Source organism: Fringilla coelebs, assembly GCF_963513975.1.
Source record: "Fringilla coelebs genome assembly, chromosome: 17".
Lineage (NCBI taxonomy): Eukaryota > Metazoa > Chordata > Aves > Passeriformes > Fringillidae > Fringilla > Fringilla coelebs.
In genome coordinates, this window is record NC_140043.1 from 7,725,693 (window position 1) to 7,749,830 (window position 24,138).

A 24,138-nucleotide genomic window follows, 5' to 3' on the forward strand; every position below is an offset into this window, starting at 1 on the left:
CTCTGTCTGCACTGAGCTGACCTCAGTGTGATTCAGGAGAACCAAAGTTAGAAGCACAAGCTCCTTATTTAGTAAAGGGAGAAAAACAAGTGCCTCCCGGAAAGAGCTGATTTCACAGACCTAGGATGATGACCTAAGGTGGATGTTGTGAAAACCTCCCTACAGCAGCAAGCTTTTCTTATTTATTCTAAATATATATCTTTTTCCTCTCTGCAGTGCCAAAGGTCTGCTAAATTCACACAGATTTAATCAACATGAAGGAACAGATGGCTGGAGGCCAGCACTGGAGCATGTCTGGTTGTGTAAAACTGCACACACTTCCAGGGTGTACACGAAGAAGCTTTGTGTGTGAAAGGTGGATGAATAGGAATTAATCTGGAAAAAAAAGGAAACATAATGGATATCATACAGGAAGTTTATAATGAGCAATTGAGCCTGGGTCCTCAGGACTGAGTGACATGGTCACACATGTGGCCAAAAAGCCCACGCTGATAAGAATAGCTGCAGTCAGCCTGCTTTAGCCAGGAGCCAGTTTGAGAACATATGGCAAAACAAATGATTCAATGCAATCTGCTTGTTCTGCTGCTTCCCCTAAATATTGCTGTACTCACATCCTCTGCTTTTTGCCTTATTACAGTGCTACTATTTCATAGCATGGAAAACACCTGTAGGGATAACAGAGACCTACAGAATTACTAACACGATACACTGCTGTGGAGATTCTCATGCTGTTTGCATAGATCAGTTTGAGATGTTTACACATATCTTGCTTCTTACTCATGTGAGAGAAAGGAAGAGAAGGAAAAGCCAGAAGACTTATGCTGTTTGCTCCTTTTTCTTCCTTACACACAAAAATGGATGCATTCTCCCAGTATATCTGGATTTCACACCAGGCACCCCAGCTCCTACACAGCACCACTGTCTTTATGCTTTGTGAGGCTCAGAAGAAACAGAAGTTTTACCATTTAAACCACTATTCACATCCTTCAACTTTTTACAATACCAATTTTCAGGCCTATAATATCCTGAGACAAAAATCTCAGTAAACCATCAAAGCTTTGAAAACCTTTTTCCTTTTATAGAAGTGGCTGTACAAATAAATAAGCAAACACACTACCCAAGAAGTGACGTCTGAGACATCACTGTAGCCACAACTCATTAATCTATCAGAAGTCTTGCCATGTTTATTATTTTAAGAGCCACTGATTTCCCCCAGAATCAGACTGTACAGACTATAAAAAACTCCAGTCTGTAGTTCTTTAAAATCAGCTTCTCTTAATGGCAAAGTGAAGGTGCTTGAAAACTTGAACTTTAAGTATTGGAGTAACAGGAAGTAAAAACATATTCTAAGGTTTTCATTTAGGTTTGTTCTATAAAGCTTAGGCTTTAGAAACAAACCTAACCATTTCTGGGGATCTTAACTACATGGACTCAGACAGATAGACTGCTCCTGGTTTCAGTGAGGTTCTTTTCCTGGTTCTGTCAGTAAGCTGCTGTGCAAGCTTGGATTATTCCCTTTTCACCATGCTCTGCCTTCTCTTTGCTGTCTTCCTTCCTGGTCAATTTTTTGGTGATTAATCCTGATCCTTTGCAGCTCTAAACAGGTACCTTGGCATATTGTAGGTAGTCCACTAAAATGATGGGACTACTCACAGAGAAAATTACATTATTTTTTATATATATATACACACACACACATGCACACTTCCACTGCCAACTCCAATTCTGGTTTTTATCTACAGAAATTCATCTTATGGGGCACAGTACCATGTCACAGTGCAGCTCCAAGTTGAGGTCTCCTTTATTAGTGTGAAGTCGCACATATCCCTTCTTCTTCACATACTGGTATCTCACAACATCTTCTTCAATAGCAGCTACATCAAAGCAAAAGACAGTAATTAGCTCTCTGTAAGCTTGCTCATTGATTCTTAGAAATCATCAGTAAACAATTCATAGAACCTACTGTCTGACCTCTTCTCCTATGGTACTGGGTCTTGAGGGATCCTACTCTGCAATTCATCTATGATAACCTTGCATTAATCCCTGTGCAAAACACTTTCCATTACAGTAAACCATCAACTCTTTGAGAACCAACCAAATAATGTATATTTTAAATCCCAGAAGCATTCGCTATTACAAACTGTAATTTTCAAGCAATGTCTACCAACCACAAACATTACTTTGAACCCAAATTGCTTCTTGTCAATCCTGGAAGCCAAGCAGGTAATCATCAGTCAACCACAAACTGCTGACATACAGAGAGCTACCCAGTTCTGAAAACAACTGAAGCTGTTACTGGGGACATTACTGGTGAGTCAAACCAAAGGATCAATCTATGATGTTTCCATTCCCATTTTGTTAAAATGTCTAGTTAGTCAGATATTTTCTGTACTCAGTCACCTTCAAATCACTGTAACCTACCAAGTAAAGGAACTGAACTTAGTTCTAGCAATGCATTCAATCTTTGCCTAAGTATTTGGCATCTAAATTTTAGTTGCTTAACTTTCTCAACTGGAAATACCAATGACTGAGCTATTTAATCAATATCCAAACTAAATAAATCTTATACATTTGTGTTTAGGCTGGAGAATAAAAGGAAAACTTTATTGTATTAAAATGTATTTTTGTGTGAAAAGCAGTAAACTAAAAGTTACCATCACAAAATTTGCTGTTTTTCTAACTAATACCGGGGTAGGCCAAAAAGGTGGGCAAGGTTTTGTGCAGTATCTGAGGAGAGATTATATTTCATTCATAACTTAGAAAAGGGGATATGTCAATTTGTCATCCCTGGCCACAGAAAATGTCTCATTAATTTTGGTTCAAAAGAAGTAACTGTCATTCAAAGCCAAAACTTGATTATAATTGCTCCAGTATTTTCAGAACAACCCCACTGGAAAGTAAGGATATATCTGGTCAGGGAATACATTTCCATGGCATCAGCACTGACCAATTACCAATGCATTCTTTCAGTCCTCATAAATGTATGTGTACTAAGGAGCACACTTTGAAACTCAGAAATAAATCAATGGTTTGCAGGTAGGTAGTTCTGGTACCTGCTTCATGGGTAGTTTCAGGCACCATTGCAGTGGAGGTGAAGGAAGCACTGACAGCTCCAGTGGAATAGTGAGCCTGTTTGCAGAGAAAAAAGCAAGAGAAAATGACATTAGATCTTAGAATTTATCTACCAAAGATACTATATAAGCATTAGAAACACACAAATGCCATCCTTCTGAAGGCAGGCTTTCTGCTCTAGCTCCTACTGAAGGAAACAAATACCCAGTGCAGTGATCATTCTCCATCTGTTGCCCACATTTGCTCTGATGAAACTGTAGTTAAGGCTGCTGATGCACTGAGCCAAAGGGGCTTAATGCTTCCAGTGCAGTTTAATACATCACTATGCAGAGATTCTATTATCACCATTTATTTGTATGTCTGTACAGACAGGCAAGGAGCACTGCTGCCAAGACATCTGCAGAAGTCTCCAGTGCGGCTGAGAGGAAGGAAAATCCAGTGAACCTCAGAGATACTGTAGGGGAGAGCAAACCAGCCCCTCCCACAGCTGGCCCTGCTGTGTGCACAGGCACCATCCCATGGTTCCCAAGGTCTATTTTGAGCTCTGTAATTCTGCAGAAGGGAAATGTAAACGTCACATACGGATTTTGTAGTAAATTACAAAGATCTAATAAACCCAGAGACATGTTTAGCAGCTCCAGGGAATGCCTGTAAAGAGTCCAGCCAGGTCATTGCTCATTCCCTAAGGTTTCACTGCATTCTAAGCAAGTTTACAGCTATGCCCACCCACATCATAAGCTGACAATCCAACTCCCCAACATGTGTAGAGCTCATCCTTATCTCTGCCCTCTTTTTTCTTCTTCTTACTTTTTTTTTTTTTAAATTTATTTATTTTAACACTACAATGTCCCAAAAAAGAGGGCATTTGTGATCTACTCCTTGGTCACATACACTCCCTAATCTGTCTCTAAGCCCTCTCATTAAAAGCTGTATGCTGCACTGCTGTTAGTTTTCATGTAAGTGTAATCAAAGCAAGCAGGAACACACATCCCAGAATTATTAAAGGACAGAAGAATACTCTCTCTTGCCCATTCGAAACAGCCTTTGATGTAGGAAATCTAGATGCAGATGGATTGTTTCTATTGACAACCATGAACATACACCTGGAAGAACATCCTTTAAAATATTCCACTAAACCCTGCATTCCAGTGGAAAAAGAAAATGGAGGAGCAGCTGTGGATGATTTATGTATTTGTCCACACCAAAAATTATTCCCTTGCACTCCCCTTAAGGTGTGCTCTCTCTGCCAATAAATGCATGAAGCAATGATAAACAAACTCAAAGTGAGAGATTATAACCTGGGAAAAAGCTTCTGCCAACAGATACATAACCACATCATAAGGATTCTTCCTTCTCATTGTGATTCAGTTCTCAAATGTTTAGGTTCATTTGCAATGATTGAACAAATAGAAACTCACTGACACATACTATGCATGTCTAAGGAATCCTGATATGATTCTCATCTTTTCATCTATGACAAATTTCTGTGTGAGAGGAAACAGAAGAAGCAGTATTTGTTTATACTGCAATACAGCCTCCAAGAAGAAAAACAACTATTACCATTCTTGAAGAAGTCAATCAGTACCAAACTACAAATTAAGTCAACTTACTGCATTCAGCTTATCCACTTTCTTCTTTTCAGGAGCCTTCATAGTAGCTGCTAAAATATCATCACCTTTGAATTCCTTATAAAGCTCCAGTAAAGTCTCTCGGGTCTCTGTATTTGTATTTTTCAAATAGTAAGATGGATCTAATTTTGCTTTTTCTTCATCTAGGTAAGACAAAGTTAAATCACTCAGAATTAAAAGAAACATTGTATTTTGTTCTCCTTCAGTTTATTACATAACTAATTACACAAAAATTTTCCAGCTAGTATTTAAAATAAAAAGGTCTAGCAACTATATATATTCCTCCAGACACAGTGACAAATAGCAATGCATAACACTATTGACAGTGTAATCCAAAATATAGCACAATAAATGCCAATATGATGTACAAGAAAAAAAACCCAAGCCAACTATCATGAAAATTTATTTGAAACCACTAGAAATCATCTAAGTCCATTCAAGTCTTGTAAAATTTTTATAGAACAATAAAGACAAATACAGTTGGGTACACTATAAACTTCTGTCCTTCATCTCCTCACTGAATGGCCAGGCCTGTGATACAAAAATCCCAAGATCAGATATTTAATGTGACAGTAGGGGAAGAAGGTTGCTGGATTGGACTGTGGAATTTGATTTAGTTAATATTTTAATTTAATATTTAATTTTTACTAGTTTCACTTGTCCTCTGTCTTGATATGCTTATTATTTGCTGGATATTAGATATTCCGTATCTGAGATATTACTCACTTATTCTGATTGGGTAAATAGAAAGAGATGCTTGCTTGCACAACAGTAGATTAAAAAAAACCAAAACCCAGATATGAGCTTAATAAGCTAACCACTGAGAGATGTCCTTCCAGAAAACTGAGTCAATTCCACAGAATCATCCTCAGATTTTCCATGTTTGTGTTTTTTCAGCCTATGTTCAATTCAACCTTACCTGGATCAATTACTTTTATGTTGTTCTTAACGTGAAAGAAGTTTGAGACATTGAACTTATCCAGGTTTGTTGGATCCTGAAAATAAAAATAATTTTTAAAACTAATATCAAGGACCTTGGTAGGCACATATTCCAAGCAACAGACAAGACTGAAGGGCAGACACCATAATAAATAAACAGGGAGAGACAGAAGAACTTCCATACTCCCCAAACCACAGAAAGATGAAAAAAATATAAAGCAATCAACCCCAACCAACATCAGCAATGAGTCAGTTCACAGCAGACTCCTCAGGGATCTGGAATTCAGTTCCAAACATAATATTACACATTTATCACCTACAGAAGTTACTACCAGAACTCAGCTGAGTCTCCCCTATCCTAGAGAAGCAAGAATAATGCAATCCCCTGGTTCTTTCCTTTGTTCTGAGCTTTGGTCTAAGATCTATGCAAAAGCACAGCAGCTATCCTGCTATTTATATTCCTAGGCCTGATCTGCACATACTCTGTGAACTTTTGCAATGCATCTCAAAATACAAATAAAACCTCAGAGCAGGTGTCTGCAGTAAGAACTGTGTTCACAGTTGTTTTTTTTTACTAGTGCTTACAGAACTATGTTTAAAAATGATGAAAAAAAAGGAAAAAACTGTTATGAAAGTTCAATTTAGTGACCACTGGAGGAAACCAGCAAAAACACACAGTCCATTAACTGTGATCCTTTATGCTATCTCTAGGCAACTTTCTGTGGAACTCTGACCTTTTGTTAGAGAGAGTGGGACAAGGAATGCCTACTGGTGATCTAGGTTACTTCAAACTATTATTAAACAGTCTTTAATCCTCTCCTTACAATGACTTCAAGGCTTTCTCCTCAAGCTCCTCTGCAGCACAGAAAGGTCAAAACATCAGCCCAGGACACCCAGTCACTAATGGAAAGTCTATCTTACAGAAAACAATTCAAACTTGAAAATACCAAACTAACAAAATAATATGCAATAGTTTCTAGTTCAGGATAAAAAGAATGCAACATATTATGCAAAAAACCATGACCTAACATGAATAGTATTAAATATATTATCAAAAACATATAACAAAGCTTCTCAGACCACCATGGTTTATAAAAAGTTTGACAATTTCATCTCTGCCAGAAGTAATGCTTAATACAAGCAGAGCTGCTAGCTCCATAATTTGTAAAACTATCTAATTATGCCTTTCATTCATCCCTGAAATGGTATGCTTCCACCAGAGAGTGCATTTTTAGTTTTATTGCTGGTAGTAAAACCAAAACACATTTATGAAATCAAGCTGTGTGATTCTGCACTTTAATGGGACCTCCTGGCTTTCTGCTGTCCCCTTTCCTAATCACCAGATAACAATTTTCTATTGTGTTCTGTCCCACTATAGCCCTCCAATAGATCTTCAGTGAGACAAAAAAGCTGCCCCAAAATATAACCTCTTTAGGATTTTGCTTTATAAACAGACAATCTTTGAATAAAACTACTAAAAACCAGGAAATTTGGATCTGTTTTTTAGCCATATTTATTTCCTCTGACACCAGCACTCAGGTGTATTTACTATTTATTACCTTACAGAAATATTTATATATGTGATTGGAGATGATTTTGAGCCCTGCTTTCTGACAGTCAACAAGATGCACAGAGAAAGACTGGAGAAAGAACTTTGTGTGTTTTCACAAGATGTTTTCACTCTGAAATACTCTGCAGCAATCATGAGCTGCAGCTTTCCAAGACTGCAGTCATTGCTCTGCACATAAATGTACTACCTCAGAAGGTGAAGGGAGGAAGGATAACTTACCCTTTCAGGGAAAGGAAAAAATATCTGTGTATCAATATGAATAGAGATAATAGATTTATAGCAATCCATGTCTGCAGTTCATGGCAAAGCTGAAGGGCAAGACTGACCCCTGAAACCAATTTTTCATGGACAGGAGGGAAGGCAGCAGTAAAAATGGAACAGAAAACACCTTCATGATGTTCCTCTAAATAAAGTGTCTTCATTTATTGACTTATTGATTGTTTAAAAATAAATAAAGGACATCACAACAGCCAGTGCCTTACAAACCCAGGGTCTTGTGCTCAGGGTACCACAAATCAGATTGGTTCACACTGTTTAACAGCCACACTCCATTCAAACATCTGTGTGGCTTAACCAGCCTAATCACAGGCATTGAGCAACTCCAGCAAAATGTTTACAGCCTCTTTCCTTGCAGGGGATTTCTCAGGGCTCTCCAAATCACCACCAGCCCCCTCTTTGGCAGTGCATCTATTATCATGTGAAGGACAGCAGAGGCCACAGGGCAGCTCCCTCTCCTTGCAGCCCAGCTGTCTGTCTGCCCTCTGGGAGATCTGAACTCCAAACCCCAGAACTGTGACCCAGGTCCTCTGTACAAGGTCCTTCCATCACAGCACATGGGCCATCTGTTCCAATGGAAACCTTGACAAAGGTCTGGTTTACAGTGTTGCCCCTTGTATTCCTGATTCTGCAAAGCAAGAGTCTCACCACACTTCGAGAAGGGGGACAATCCACAATCCTACCCCAAAAGAGACTTCCCCCTGTCAGTGGAATAGCCCCTCAAAAACAGCTCCTCAAATTGAAATTTGAGTGTCATCTTGTACAGGATACCTAGGACATGTTTATTCCTCCCTCTAAAATACAGCACTTTGATATACTAAGAGAAGTTCAATTAGAATTAGTTTGATTGGAATTAGTGTGAATCAGAATTAGCATACTGTGAAAGTACTGCAGTGAATATTAAGTCAAACACAAGATACCAGTTGCTTTTACCTGCCCCCAAGAGGAGAAACACAACTGACTAGTCCAACCTGTGCTGCAGAAGACACAAACCATTTCCTTACTGGTGGTACTGAGTCCTACAACATGAGATAGACACTTTTTAAAGGTAAGGCTATGAAAATTTTGTAAGTTTTTAAATCTGTAGACATATCACTTCAGGAAGAAAACTGTCTAAACATTAATAATTAGCCTGCCAAGCTCCTCTCACTGCATCCATGACAGTTACTGGGCACAGAATCAGAGCAGTCCAAGCAAGATGCCACAGAGATGGGCAGACAGACACACTCACATTGTCAAAGCCTCAAGCTCTAATGAGTTAATTGCCTCTCTTGGTCAGAGAAAGGCTGGACTCATGGGGATGTTCCCAGTCCTGTTAGGATTAAGGCCTGGAGCCCAAAGACCTAAAGAAATAAGTTCTGTGTAAGTGCACAGGAGCCAGAAAGGAAGATGAACCATGGCCTACTTTTGTTTGTCTTAGCGTGCTTAAAAATATGTACATGAAACACCATGGCTGGCAGTCTCAGGGTTTTTCTTATAAAGGTTACAAACCATAAACTTAAGTTTAGCAAATTACTAGCACAGATACAGACTTCAAAGGGTTGCTAACTATCATCACTACTAAAAATCTCATATTTAGTGTTTTCCTGAAAGCTGAGCACTGAAAACACGTAATCTCAAGTTTTATTCCACTTGTTTTTTTCCAGTTACTTTCTGGTTTTACCTACTTAGGGAAACAGCTTGAACTCTGTTATCTTATGTTCCACATAGAAGCCCCCAAAAAGCAGGTTAAAACCAGCAGGTTTAGACTGTGTGACTTCTTTGAGTCCTGATTTCTCTCACCATTTGGTTGGCCATGCTGCATCCCTAATTATGCTCAGGACTGTCAGTCTCATATGTTGACCATGCCCCACTTCTTTACCCTCTACTCTGCACCTCCATCAGTGCAGGATTCTCCCTCACAGAGACCTCACCCACAACCCTGAGGAAATCTGCTCTGACCTTCTGTCACACAAAGAGCAAATGAGGAATAGCTGAGGAGTGAAATATCAATTAACAGTGTGCAGCTCAGCTACCTCCAGTTCTGCTCATTAGCTGTGCTTCCTGCCACAAATGTCAGCGGTGTTGAACAGCTTGTTGGGAGCCATGTCTTGTCCACAGCTGATTAGGTTCTATAGAAACAATAAAACTGACAGAAGGAAGCACATAACACTATGAGGCTTTTTTCCCTTTAACAGCAGCAAACCTGTTAGCATTTACCCAGACTTGGTGTTTTCTTCTCTTCCCCCTCCATTTCTGCAGTGTAAAGATGCATTTGTTAGCCTGCATCTACCAGGGAAGGCTCTCTGCAGGCTGCCACCAGAGCACCGTGCCTGCTCCCCCTGGCACAGCAGGGCAGAGGCTTCACTGCAATTCCTTAGGCCAGGAGGAACCCCCACATGTGCCTCTGCGTCACCTGCAGCACTGCCACTGAGCACAGGCACATTTCTCATTAAATCCCCTGCCAGCACACAGCTCAGCAATAGCCTCGATGAGTTTCCAGAGCAGGAATAATATCCGCTGTATCCTCACAAACTGAAGTTTGGCTCTTGTTTGTGAATAGAGCCACAGTGGAGGATGACAAATTGACAGGATGCTATCAAATGGGATGTGAAAGCTGGGTATTTCAGCACTCTTACTTTGCTCTCCTCAGGACCTCTCACACTTACTGGGATGGGAAGTCCACCACTGTGTCCAGCAAAGCACTACCTGACTCTGCTCCTCTCTCTAGCTTGAGCTGGAGCAGACACTTACTTCAGCTTGCCTGGTCTTACAAGGGGAAATTCAGATGACAGGTATTTCTGTGCTTGCCATTAAGTTCTACATCATTACACAAACAATAATTTGCATAATTTAGGATTGAAACACACATGGAATTTATATTCACACTAATTAATAATTTTTCTACCAGATTTTGTCATAAAGATTTGACAGTAGACATTGAAATCTAGCAGTAAATCCCCCAAAATTTTACTTGGAAGATAATCTCAAATTAGGTTAAAGATTTAGAATGAATACTAGCTGAAAACCCATAAAACATAGGACTGGAAGAATTACCTAGATCTGATTTGAGGTCTAATGCACTATCATTTCAAAAGCTGTGCTCAATCCTGCCTTGAAACCAACTGCAAAATGGTGAAATCAATTCAAATGGTGAAACCAATTGAAACAGTGAGCAGCAATGTAGCAGAATTGCAAGCAAAAGAGGGAGGTAAGAACACTGCAAACAAGCATCAACAATATCAGCTTTTCCATTACAGACACCCTGTCCCCCAGATCTCCAAGTGCTTTACATCCTGCCTTACCAATTAAGAGTAACTAATTAATCTTACAGTACTGGAGTTGTCTGTCAGCTGGGAACACACTCATGACATTTCAAGGGATGCTGAGTTAGACTGAGCTGATCATCATCAAGGAAAAGAATATAAGTGAGTTTAAAGTTGAGCAACATAGACAACATACAACAGCAAATCCCATTTAAAAGAGACATGAACTAGTACAGCTGGGAGAAAAATCATCAGAAATAATTATATGGACAGAGAAACTTGGAAAAATATAAGACCTGCACTGCAGAAGATGGGAAACTTGATTTGAGTTTGTAGCAAGATCACAAAGCTAAGACAAGAAAATTTAAACTTTATTGTAAAGAGCTACAGTCTAAAAACCCAGTCATACCAGGAGTGCTGCATCTAGGGCGGGTATCATATGGAATAATGTCGTGTGCATTTCTGTCATCATCAGCAAAATCCTAAACTAGAATCCATGACATCTTCCACCTGAATAGCTCCATCCCAGTACTGCTAATGTATCTTGCACACCAGGATATGGTATTACTCTTTACCTCCTGCCCTGGCTGGATAATATGGCCATATGCTGATGAGAAACTGCCATGCTCCACCCAGGGACATTTGCACTTCCACAGGGGAAAAAGTAATTTCTGTATATGGACTACGTGTAGGAAGCACTGCAGATTCCTTTACAAAGAGAAGCACATCATAGACCTAACACAGTATTATTAACAACTGAAGTTGTGATTCAGCCTTTTTAGCTTCAAATTAAAAAAAAAAGTTGTCCTTTTTAACAAGTAAATAGCACATAAATAACTGCTGCTAAATTCAAAGCAACCAGATGAGATGGTGCTTAGCAGAAAAGATAACAGGGTGGATTATGACTTGTATTTGAATAATGTTTAGCACCAAGAACAGGAAAAGCATATTATGCAATTCTGCCTCCTCTGAAAAGAGCAAATCTTCCTTGTTTTGTTTTTACTTATATATGTTAGGAGAGAGAAGCCAAGTTTGAGGTCAATTACTATTCTGGTAAAACCCAAGCAGACGTAGGATTGCCCTTTATGTATCAATAAGGAAAAATGTGATCATACAAATAGTCTGTAAACATACATCATTCGTATTTTCTACTTAGCACGTTGTATTTCACTACCAAGCACAGGTACCCCCTCTGTTTCCTAGGACATTCAAAGTCAGCCTCTGGAAATTCTATTTTCTATTGCTAAACACAGCTATTACAGACAGCCCTATTCAGCTGTTATTTGCAAAGCAAAGAATGTTTTTTATAGCAACTTCCTTTATATCTACTTTTTTGCCAAACAGCGGGGTCAGTGATACCAACCCAGTCTCAATTCCAGCTCTCTTGGATACCACAGCACCCAATTTACATGGGGGAATGAGAAAGCAACAAAGTGATAAATTTCAACACAGAACTGAAAGGTTTTTAAGAGAAGGAGGAATTGGGGTAGAGCTCTGAAACACAACAGATTGCAGTCATGAACTCTGGCTAAGAAACAGAGCCACAGGTGGTGGAGCTTGGCAGTGTGAAGCCTGAAGCCACCACGCTGCCTGCAGTGTTGTCAACAAGAGAGCTCATAGAGGAGACATCAGTCTGTCTTTCAATAAATTATATGAAGAAAACACTGTGAGAAAATAACAACTCATTTCTCTACCACATCTACTTAAGCAATTCTAAAACCCAGGCTAGTCATGCCACTTCAGGTTGAATCCTGGCCTCAACAAAGTCAGGGTAGGGCAGAATTTGAATGGGAGAAATCAAGCTCTACGTGCAAGTTTGCAGTGGGTGTTGTGCAGTGCAGTCAATGGCTCTGACTTCTCCCTCAACAGCCTGAAGCCATTTTGGACTGTTAAAAATTATTCTGAAAAAAATATTTATAAACTGATCTGGCAAAAGGTCAAACTTTATCTGGTCAACAGCATTCAGATGGTCAAATCTCTTGCAGTCCAATCCCAAAATGGGGGTGTCTTTGCTATTTCTAAACTTATTTAAGAAGAGTTTAGCCCAAGACTGTACACTGCAGAAGCTAACACCAATCCCCAATGAACTGTTTACTTCAGAGGATCAAATCTACTCACACATTATGAATGCCACCTAAATAGAGGTGGGAGAGGTGCAGGGCATGTGTGGCTGTGACCTTAGACTGCACAACTATCAGAATCTACTCAGTTTCATATTAGACATATACCTCCAAGCAAGACAGAAACCCAGCGTGTCAAGAAGGAAGATGAAAAATACTGATAAAAACATAGGGAATGACTAAATTTTTAGATGTTGCACTTTGAGATTTAGAGGACTACAGCAGCTGTGAAAAATCAAAGCTAGGCAAGTAAAAAGAACACACTCTTTATACATACATCCAATTCCAAATCTACAAAACATACCAAAATATTTTTTAGTGACTGCACATTTCAATTGTTTGTTCAAAATAACTTGGTTTTCCATATGGGTGCACAGACACATTTTTAGACACTTCTCTTTTTTTACTTTCCCAAATCCATTAGCAACCATGCAGTTACACAGAAATAACATTCTATTGGGAGCTTTCAGTCAGAAAAAAAGCTGTATTTTTTGCATCCATCAGAATAAAATCATTTTGCTTTGTTGCATTAGCTTGAACACCAACAAGCCCAAAGGAACAGAGGAAAAATATTTAAAAACATGCTGTTAAGCACTGGGGAGTAGGGAAGAAGGATTACACTTTATTTAAATTTAGACATAAATGAAAAATGTTCTTCTATTTGAATTAGACAATATTGGTCTTGGCTAGTGGCAATTAAGTGTTCATGAGATGCATACTAACTCATGATTTCAATAATAATGATCCAGGAATCTCTTTCCCCTGTTTTGAAATTATGCAAACTTCAAAGCACCTACCTTTAAACAAAAGTTTTAGATCCTTTGATACTAAACTTCATCTGTCAATAACTGTCTTTTACACTGTAAAATTCACAATGCTCTTTTAATTTAGGTTTTGAGTTTCTTAAAATCAGCAAAGAACCAACATTGATATCTTCTAAGAAGTAAAACATTCCAAACAAGCAATTAGAGAAGTCCTCCTGCTGCCTTACTCTACATTTAGAGAAACATTCTATGGAAAATACCTTTCTGAACCTTTGATTCTTGTATACATCTTTGGAAGAGTAAAATGGACAAGCCACTTCAGTCTTAATGTAAAATGTCTAAAAGTTTAAATACTTTACATTCTAAACATTGTTTCTTTTGATACATGTTACAGACCATGTTACTACTCATCCAGATTGTGTCACATGGAACCTTTGTGGCTCATCTGGATAACAAGGAAAATACAGTGAAGTTTCTCTGCTCAGCTACTCTGGTTTCCTGCTAGAACAGTGTACACAGCAGCATTCCACCTTCTGCAAAATCAAACCCTGTATGGGACAAGGTGTAACAGAGAGAAAAGCTCACCTGCAGTGTGACGATGTCTTGCCGGGTGAAGGGCTCATCTGTCAGGAGATCCCTGTAGCTCTTTGGTTTTATGTTCAGCTGCTCAACTGCCTAACAGCCAGGCAAAAGACACAGATAACAAAAATCTGATTCTTGTATGTAAATATTACAAGTAAATAGGTGATATCAACATGTTGAAGAATAATTCATTAAGAAAACAATTTCACCCTCATTCTCAGCTGGCAGCTGCAATATTTTCAATGTGGGCTTTAACAAATGAGAAGCTTTTGAATCTCATCCCGACAAAACTTGACAGTTTTGTGTGGTTTGCTGGGTTGTTTTTTTAAGAAGAACCTTGCAGTCTCCATTCCATAGTTATGTCTATCATTCAAACCAAATTAATCATAAAAGTACTGCCAAAATGTAAAAAAAATCTTGCTTTCAGTTTTCTAAGCTCTTACCTGCAGAAGACCCCTGAATCTATCTTATTTATCCAAATGTCCTCTGTGGTCCTCAGATGGAAGTGATCATGTCCCAGTCCCTTCAGAAGTCCATAAATTAATTCCATGCTTATGATAAACCAGTAACTGCTATTATTTCATGTGGTACCACATGGGGCACAAACCCTCCTGGCACAGCCCATTCAGGAAGCCCAGTATTGCAAACTGCAGCAAAGAGAGCAAGAGCTGTGCACTACTGAGCAGGGTTTAACAAAGACCACTCTTAAACTCATCCTTGCCTGTTAACCCCAGAAGCCAAAGAATCCTGCTTGCAGAAAGAACAGAAAACACTTTCTATTTCAACCTGATCTAGACTTCTGTCACAGGTGAGGACAGCTCTACTACATCAGAGCAAGTTTTCAAAACCTTGATGAATCCAGCCTTTTCCTTGACTGCAATGGTTTCAGCCTGTTCCTCCCTCAGCATCTGAATGTCCCACCAGAATTCAAAGAGATGTTCCAGTGTTCAGACTTTTTACAACACTGGATATGGATTCATTAACTGAAGGATTTATTTGCTACTGAAAAATTAAATAAATCTTGCTTTTACAGCAAGGACTATGCAAAGAAGTCACGATTAAAATTCCACTTGGGTTTACGTAAATGTACAAAAAACACGAATAAAAATGCAGTTTAAGTGTCCATTAAGGCATTCTTTCTCCTATTCCCCCAGCTCCAGCTAAAATGCTCTTTTTTATTCACTGATATGAATAGAAATGAAGCAATTTGTGTTTTTGTGACGACACTGTATCAGAAAGAAGACAACAGAAAATTCGTCTATTAATTCAACTGAGAAGCATATAAAAGCTACTCATTTTGAAACACAAGATTCAGTACATGCATTAACTTAAGAAAAGGTTTTAGAAATACTATTTAATTCATTTTCTAAAATTGTTCCTATTTTGAAGGCTAAAGTTAGACAACAATTTATTAAGTCAGTCTATCGTCCTTTAATTTCCCTGGCTTGAAAACGAGAATAAAATTTACTTGCTTTTCTAAAACATTTTGTGATTTTGATTGAAATGCATCAAGTACAAAATATTAATAATGGAATGCAACAGAGAACCTACCTCATAGGCAAACACATTTCCAGTAGTCTTGATGGCCACAATATGGGAGTTATTGGTAAATACAGTAAACAGCACTGGACAGTGGTACTTGCCTGATAGAGGAAAAAAAGCACACATTTCACATGAAGACCTGTAACTGTTTTGAAATAGCTAATTTTTCTGATCTTTGTGGATGATATTTATATTAATTTTTAATATAAAGTGCAACTTCAGTGGGTATTTAATGGTGTTTTAATAACATTTTGATTCTCCAGTGACAGAAAAAGCAACAGTTAGGAGAGCTATAAAACAAGAAAGGAAAATGCAGTTTTGAAATCTATTGCCTTCAATTTCCTAACACAGAACTTTGTCCAACTTGCTTGATATTTATGAAATACCACAATATAATTGTTACTATTGTAATCAAAGATCCATTGATACCATGGACCTTGTAACATGACCATCGCTCTGTATCACTCTTGTTCCCAGGAATAAAAGTTTAGCTTATAGCCTACAGAAAAGTACACAACAGCTGTTGTGCTTGAAGGAGAGAAGAGCATTTTGTATTCAAATGTGGCAAGCAGAATGCCATTAAATCTGAACACGTTACTCAGTAAGGAACCCAGCTTCTGCTCTAATCAAGCTGTGAATTTTCCCAGGAGGGTCAGCATAAATATTAAGCAAGTCAACAGCAAGCAAACTGATGGGAGGCAATGTAGGAGGAAAAAGAAAAATGTCTGGATAATCTCAGCAGAAAGCAGTTGGAAGAAGGTTATTAATACTTGATCAGTTTGCTAGACCTGGGGGTTTGAGTGAGATTTTTGAAATAAGTTGGGCCTATTTAGTTCTTTTCTTCCTAATTACCATTTGAAAATCAAAACCAGCAGGGAGGCCAGAACAGGCTGCTCTCAGCACCTGAGGGGACAGCTAAGGCAAACACCTGCAGAGACTGACCCCTCACTGCGCCACCAGAGGCAGCTCTGCCCCCCTGCACAAGCAAAGCTGAGGACACTTTTGTTAATGCCACCAGGGCTGAAGGAAAGCCATTGCCACAAGGGATTGAAACTCAAGAAGTTTAGAAAGGGGTTTTTGCAAATGCCCAACTGATGGAGACAGAAACACACTGGTAAAATGTGAGGCCTCATTCCAGCTTTGTACAGAAGAACAAGTCACCCTATTCTCAGTCCCAGGAAAAGCAAAACTGCTGAGGGCACACACATGTTGATGTGGATAGAAAGTATTCAACTCATAAGTGATCACTAAATGTGAGAAAGTGCAAGGCCCAAAGATCTTTTATATCACATTTATGTATGAACAGAGAAGATCCTACAACCACTCCACATTACCATTTATCTAAAAGTTTGCTGACAGACAGAAATGCAACATTTCATTTTTGTCTTTTGTTGCATTTTCCCTTGACTGGTTAATGACACAGAATTAAGGAAATGGCTTCTGAGAGGAAATGGGTGTTGTCACTCCACCCCAGCATTGTGAGCTGGACTTCTTTAGGGAAAGCACAATGTCATGGTATCTTTCAAGGCCTTGGCCACACGGACTATTGATCAATTTTTAACACCCTGCTCTTGAGACAGATGGAACACAAGGCACAGAAGAAATCCATCAGCTACAGAAAAGAACTTGTAATCCATAGATTTTGGTAAGATAAGGAGACAGACACTCCAGAATTTTATTCCCACCTAATCTTGGCCATTTTCATTTCAAAGAAATCATTATCTGCTTTGTAGAAGATGAATTAATCTCCACTCTTCTGTTTTGTTCCTACCACGCTCTCTTAGGAGGATGATTTTATACCTTGCAAACATAAAACTCGAGGCAGCTGTCTTGTGTGCTTCTATTCATAAAATCCCACGTGTTTATTTAAGTCTAATCCCTTTTATAAACAAAAAGCTGTTCAAAACCAAGTGAACAGCAAATATTGCCACAGGCAAGTTGGAAATAAGATAACATTACAGAAATTTCACTTTTTCTGATTCTTTCCTTAAAGTAAACAGTACCTTAGTGCAGTAGTAGCTATAGTAAAGTGAAATTGCTGAATAATTTACAGCTCCCTGGTGTAAAGAAAAACAGAAATGGATCTTTGAAGGTAAACATATCACTCACAAGAAGCAATTATTCTACTCAAAGAAAACATGATAGAGAACACAAACTACTTAAGTTCACCATGAGTAAGACAAACCAGAATTTATTAAAGCACTCATTAAGGAAAAAAACTCAACAAAACACCACCACAGAAAATGACTGCACTTACCTTCACTGTTTTTAGCAAAATTCAGCTTTATAAGTGATTTGGCATCTAGTTTCTAAAAAAAAAATAAAGCATTAAAAAGATTAATCACAACAGAATGTAACCATGGAAATAAAAGGAAACTGTAACATCACTGTTATGACTTCAAGAGTACATAATTTTTTAATAATCTATTGCAGGTTGTCTGAATTATCAGAACCCTGGGAATTCAAGTCACAGACCACAAAAACAAGGCTCAGGGAGCCTGAGAACTGGGATACATTTGTTTACAGGGCTCTATTTGACACAGGACAGTGCTAACACGGGGAATCATTTCAAGGAGTTGCACAACTCAGCATAGACTGAAAGGGGAGTTGGCATGAAAGGCTAAGAGGCAAAGATCATTGCCACTGATCAGAAGGGACAATTCAGCAGGGACCTCTGATGAAAGTCATAAAGTCAGCAAACCATTCTGGCAATCAAGCTCAATGCCTTTTCTGAAATAACTGTAATTTTCCTTTTACTCAGGAAACGAGCAGCAGAGCTCACATGAGAGGCAGCAACAATAAAGAGAAACAGAGGCACAAGTCCTCTGGAGAGGCACTTGGGGTAACAAAGGGAGCCCCAGGAGGGATTTTCAGCCACTTAACCCCCAGGTAACAATTCCACTGAACAGGGACCTGAGGTGACAGCCCAGGCTGGGATAATGTTCTCCAGCTCTAGAGAGGATGCTGCAAACTAAGCTACTCCTGCTCTCTCCCACACTTCATCAGAAGCATGTCTATGGCATTTTTCTGCTGCCCTCTCTCTGGAAGGGTTTTCTGACATGGGAAGAGCAGAGCTGTTGGGCTGGCAAACATTTCTGGACAATCAGGCTGCTCCTGTCCTGCAGCCTGCCTTAAGACATGGAAGCTGCACACACACCCAAAATAACAGTGAGCCTTCAGTAACATGCCAGGCCCCCACTCATTCCATGGGATCAGTGTGTGATTTGGGTACATCACTGGCAAGACAGGACACATCCAAACTGGGTGACCTCACCAGCACAGCCCACCGGGATGGTCAGGTAGTGCTTGACTGTGGCACCCAGCTGGAGATGAAACAAGCTGCAAGGCTGAGTCAGGATCTGAGACTTCTAAAAAACAAAGCCTTTGATTGTATCAGCTGTCAGAGACAGTTTCACAGCCAAATGGATCCTTAAAAGCACACACAGCACAGATCTTTTAAAAGAAACAATCGGTTCTCTTCTCAAAACACGCACCTGAAGAGATTAGGAAGGTTTTTATAACCCAGACAGCTCTTTATAAACAGCTACAAGTGGAGATCTGCCAGCCCTGCTGCCAACACTGCTACTTCAATCATTATGGCAAAAAAAAAACAATAAAGAAAAGTGTGAAACTAAGTTAGTGGGCTTTCTGTGCCTAATCAAAATTCAGATTCTTGGTTTACAGAGTATATGTTATGACAGCTGGACTCATACGTTTATAGGAAGGCGCTTCTCAAATTGCTCTCAACCAACTGGCAGGCTCATCTGCTGCCAGAAAGGTAACCATCTCTCTAATTTATTAGCAGGAGGAGCAATGAGAGCTAGTAGGAATAAGATGGGAAGGGAAAAAAGAGGCCAGGTTTGGTTATATTTAGTTATGTGATAGAAGAACAGTACCGCTGCTTTTCCGTAAGTGGATTCTCAAAAAAAAACCCCAAACCACTCCAGTATCTGCCCACTGCTGGGGTACAAAGAGGGACAGCAAAGGCAAGGGCAGCAAAGGCAATGGCAGTCTGAAATGACTAAGTGCATGCAGAGCTTTATTTATTTATCTTCTTACTAGAACAAATTTATCAAAAAAAAAAAGTAGTAGGGGAACTGCAGAGTTGCCAAAATGAACATCTGATCCTGGGCAGATCTGTTCAACCTAAACAACTATTAACACAAAGCAGCATCCATCTGTGCACATGTTGTGCAACAGCCCAAAAATTACGTTTCAGAAAAAGCTTCTTTACAAATATAACCACTGGAAACATTGATAATTTCAAGAAAGGCCCTTAAATTATCCTCCTGGCAGATCTGAGCTATGCCCAAAACACATAAGCATCTTTAAAGAAAAATGAAAACAGTTCTGCAAGAAACAGTTTAGCATGATTGAAGATTCAGATTTATACCTTGACAGAAATTTCACAGAAAAGACAGACTAACTGCTGTGCAGACTTTAAAGGTAGCAAAAGCTGCAGTGCACTTTTCATCTGTCACCCTCTGATGTATTGTTAGAAGTGCTGTCAAGTCCTTGGACTCTCACTCTGTGCCCAGGGAAATAGTATGGTATTTCAGGTCATATCTTTCCATAATATGGAAAAAGGTTATTTTTCAGCCTCAGTTACCCATGGTGCATCACTGCTCGTGCTGGATCTGCTCCCCACAGAGACCAGCACTTACACAGTCTCATGTCAACAGCAAATAAAAAACCAGGGATTGTCATACAGGAGTTGAAATACAGCCTGGAGTGAGAACTCTGTAGTGAAGTGCTGTATGAATATTACAAACTGTTATTGCCACAGACTGGCCTTGAATCAGGCCTCTCTTGAAGAAGTGACCTTGGCATGTCAACTCACGCCCTTTGGAGCAGCTCCTTCAGCTTGCATGGCAAGGTAAGAGAGGGATTTAGTATTTTGTCAAAGAAAATCTTTGGAGCCTCAGAACAGCAAAACCAGATGATGATGTGCTACAAAGGATTGCTCAGTGCCCAAGACCAGGCTACAGGATCTGGCAACTGGACACAGAGCAGCCACAGAGGAGGAGTCCACAACCAGGACTTTCAGGAGGTTCAGTTTTGAAACACCTACACATTACCCAGGAAAGTGTAAAAGGACAGGATGTAAGCAAACTGTGTAATATCATTTTTTTCCTCTCAAGTTCTTCATTTCACATGAAAACAGGATTATCTTGCATGTGGGTGAATCTCCTTTTATTTATTTTCCATCAAAAGTCAAAGCTTTCCAAGCACCATCACACAGTTTGTTGCCATGGAAATGACCGTTATGCCACAAATGGGCACCGATCTTCACAGGAAGAGACAGCAGGAGTGAATGAATCCTAAAATGAGTTAAAGTACTTGTTTTCATGTATTTTTTATTATTAATAATGTTTAAGAGAGAACAAATATGGCATACATAGCTCAAGTTCAAAACTATTTTCAACCTGAGTTTCCCTGACACACACCCACAATCCAGTTTCAGCCACGCTCCAGTTAAGAAAGCAAGAGGAAAAAAAAGTGTTTATTAAAAACACTTGATCTAATTAAATTCTAAATTCCTAATGACAATGAAAAGGCCACAAGCATCTGCCACTTCCCTTAAGCAGAAATAAGAGCCGCATATTCCCTTCTAAAAATATTTTATGCAGAAATACTGGAAAGCAGACGCATTTCATGGCACGTAGTGCCAGCTGCTCCACAGCAAGGAAGGGCTAAAAAAAAAAAAACAAACGCAAAACCGTGCGAGCTCTTTTCTCAGCTGACTCCTCTCTCGCAGGCACACTTCCACAGAGGCAGCCAAGGCTACTTTTGGCCATGACCTACTTTCCTGCGGCAGCGAGCGGCCCCAGCGCCCCGCGCGCTCTCCTGTGTCAGCTGACAGCGCTGGCTCCTGCGGGATCCCAAAGGGCAGCAGCCTTTCCTGATAGCCAGGCAGAGGTGGTGACGCCACGGAGGTCAGTGGGGCACTGTGGCAGCTCCGGATGGAACACGCCGATTGTTTCGAATTAAATCATTCCCTGCCATGGCTGGGCGCCTCATGCAGATATGACCTACAATCCCCACGCATCAATTAGTTACACTCACTGAATCTCTTTGGTCTGTGGCTGCACGTTCTTCTTGTTAATAAGGCTCTGACCCTGCTGGATATGCACCAGCCTGAAAAGCAATCAAAAAGGGCTCCACTGATTCTCTACCTACACATGGGCAGAGTCGGTGACGTGAGCACAGGCTGTGTTTAATAAAGACAGACTTTCCCACCCTACCAACAGCAACTAAGTGTTCAAATGTTCAGCACTTGGGGATTGGACCCCCTGACTAGCCAGCCTCTGAACAGCCTCTGTCAGGAACACACAAAAATCCAGGGAAGCTGGTATTGGGGTTCTGTGGCCAGGTTTTGGTAGTGGGGGGCTACAGGAGTGGCTTCTGTGAGAAGCTGCTGGAAGCTTCCACCGTGTCAAGCAGGTCCAGGATGGACATGCTGCTGGCCAAGGCTGAGACAATCAGAAATGGTGGTAAGGCAGCTGGGATAACATATCTAGGAAGAAAATCTCTCCCGGCCGTTATGTCAATCCATGGACCCCCAGTGACATTTTCTCTCCCCTGTCCAGTTGTGGAGGGCAGTGAGAGAGAGGCTTTGGTAGTGCCTGGGGTCCAGCCAGGACTAACACACTACACAGGGAAAAATTAACCTGTCACATCTGAACTGGCTGATAACATGACGTCAAAAATCGTTCAGAGCTGGCATGGCCATTTGATGGTTTTTCATCCCACCGAAACAAGAAACACAGAGTTACCTCAAGCAGAAGAGAAAGCCAGAACAAATACTAATATTGAAATGCAGTGTTGCTTACCAAGTACCAAACTTAGCTTAGCAACAGTAAATGAATTTTGTATTACATTCCTTGGTTCCTTTAAAGATGAGACCTGTTACATATAACTTTACATACAACTTCCCATTTTAAAAAGCCCTCTTACAATTTTCCTTGCTATAAAATCTCCCCCAAAAAGTGGGGGTTGAATTCAATGAATAGTACTGGAATAACTCCATGTATAATGTTACTTATTTCAGATTTTGTAAATGGATTTAATGACAATAAAGGGCATTGGAAATCCTCAAGCCTACACGTTAGGGTTTGCAACTGGAAACAGGAGCACTGTTTAAACAAAATAAGCCATCTACATGTATTTTAACAATCCATGAAAAATTTGGGGTCAGCAGTCAAGAGGACAGAACAGTCTCACAGTTCCAGGTATTTCTATGTTTAATTCAACAAGAAAAATGCTCAATATTTATCACAGCTGCCTACCTAATGCTAAAAAGACATTCTTGGATGAAGCCGCTGTTTAACTGCAGTCTTCATGTACTGCTGAGCTAGATTGGAAATGGACACAGAAGATCCTTCATTACACACTTCTAGACCACTGTATTTACATATTTAAAACTTAATTAAACTGACACCATATGGTCACCAAAGCCTTGTCCAGAGAACCATAAAGATATGCTTGATAACACACATGGTTCACAGATAGCAGCAATAATACTGCTCTATCAAAGAGGACATTAACAGAAATTACCATGAGAAAAAGACATGTAGCTGCATTGCAAGTTCAAACCTGCAGTCCTAATGCAGTCAAAAGTCTACCAATCCAGAGATCCACAGCCAAATACAGCACAGTTCAAGGAAAATAAAGCTTTGCAGAAGCACCAAAAATCTAGTCTCCAATTTTAGTGAAAAACAGGCAAGTAAAGATCTGTGGGAAACCTCATGCTGCATCTCATTTAAGGCTAGAGCGCTTCACAGCTGCTAGTTTTTCAAGTGTCACAGTCACAAAATCCCATCCAATGTGCACACTTACACCAAAACACAGAAAAGGAAAAGAAGAGACCATCTGTTCAGTCTGTAAAACCTAGATGTAAATACTTTTTTGCTGTAAGGGACATAATACATTAGAAATAATGGTAGACACATTTATCTGCCTGTGCCCAGAGGTGGGTTGCTGGATCAAACATTGCCCACCACCACCACAGTCAGCAAGATGTGAAGGAGGAGCAGCAGCTTGGCCAGTGACTCATGACACCAGAGGGTTTTAAATGTCTTTTTTTGATAAAGCACTTGAACAGTAAGTAGAAGCAAATCTCATCTTCTTTGCCCTCACTGTTTCCCAAAGATACAGGGAATTGAAAAATAAATCCCCTTTTTAGGACAGATAAAGGCTAAACCTTAGTAGCGCTGAGTGCACTACTGTAAAACACACAAACAGCTCTGGAAAAGAAAGAACCAGCTATCCATGTTTGTCAGCAACAAAGGAGAGAGGGAAACTTTCAGAAAACCCAACAAAAGAAGGAGTTATCTGTCAGGATACAACTCAGTGGGATTTTCATCCCCTTGATCACCCCTGTGTTTTACGACCGTTTCG

General features: G+C 39.8%; 1 protein-coding gene across 1 annotated transcript in view; it reads right to left on the bottom strand.

The window, feature by feature from the left end:
* The window catches only part of PPIL2 (peptidylprolyl isomerase like 2), a 68,106-nt gene that overhangs the window by 35,377 nt on the left and 8,591 nt on the right, over positions 1 to 24,138 (bottom strand). Inside the window, exons 6-12 of the mRNA XM_084217529.1 lie at positions 17,996 to 18,047; positions 15,748 to 15,839; positions 14,200 to 14,289; positions 5,620 to 5,695; positions 4,683 to 4,843; positions 3,054 to 3,129; positions 1,768 to 1,874 (exon numbers count right to left, since the gene is read on the bottom strand). Coding sequence (XP_084073655.1) covers positions 1,768 to 1,874; positions 3,054 to 3,129; positions 4,683 to 4,843; positions 5,620 to 5,695; positions 14,200 to 14,289; positions 15,748 to 15,839; positions 17,996 to 18,047 — 654 coding nt within the window. The remainder of the gene's footprint in view (positions 1 to 1,767; positions 1,875 to 3,053; positions 3,130 to 4,682; positions 4,844 to 5,619; positions 5,696 to 14,199; positions 14,290 to 15,747; positions 15,840 to 17,995; positions 18,048 to 24,138) is intronic.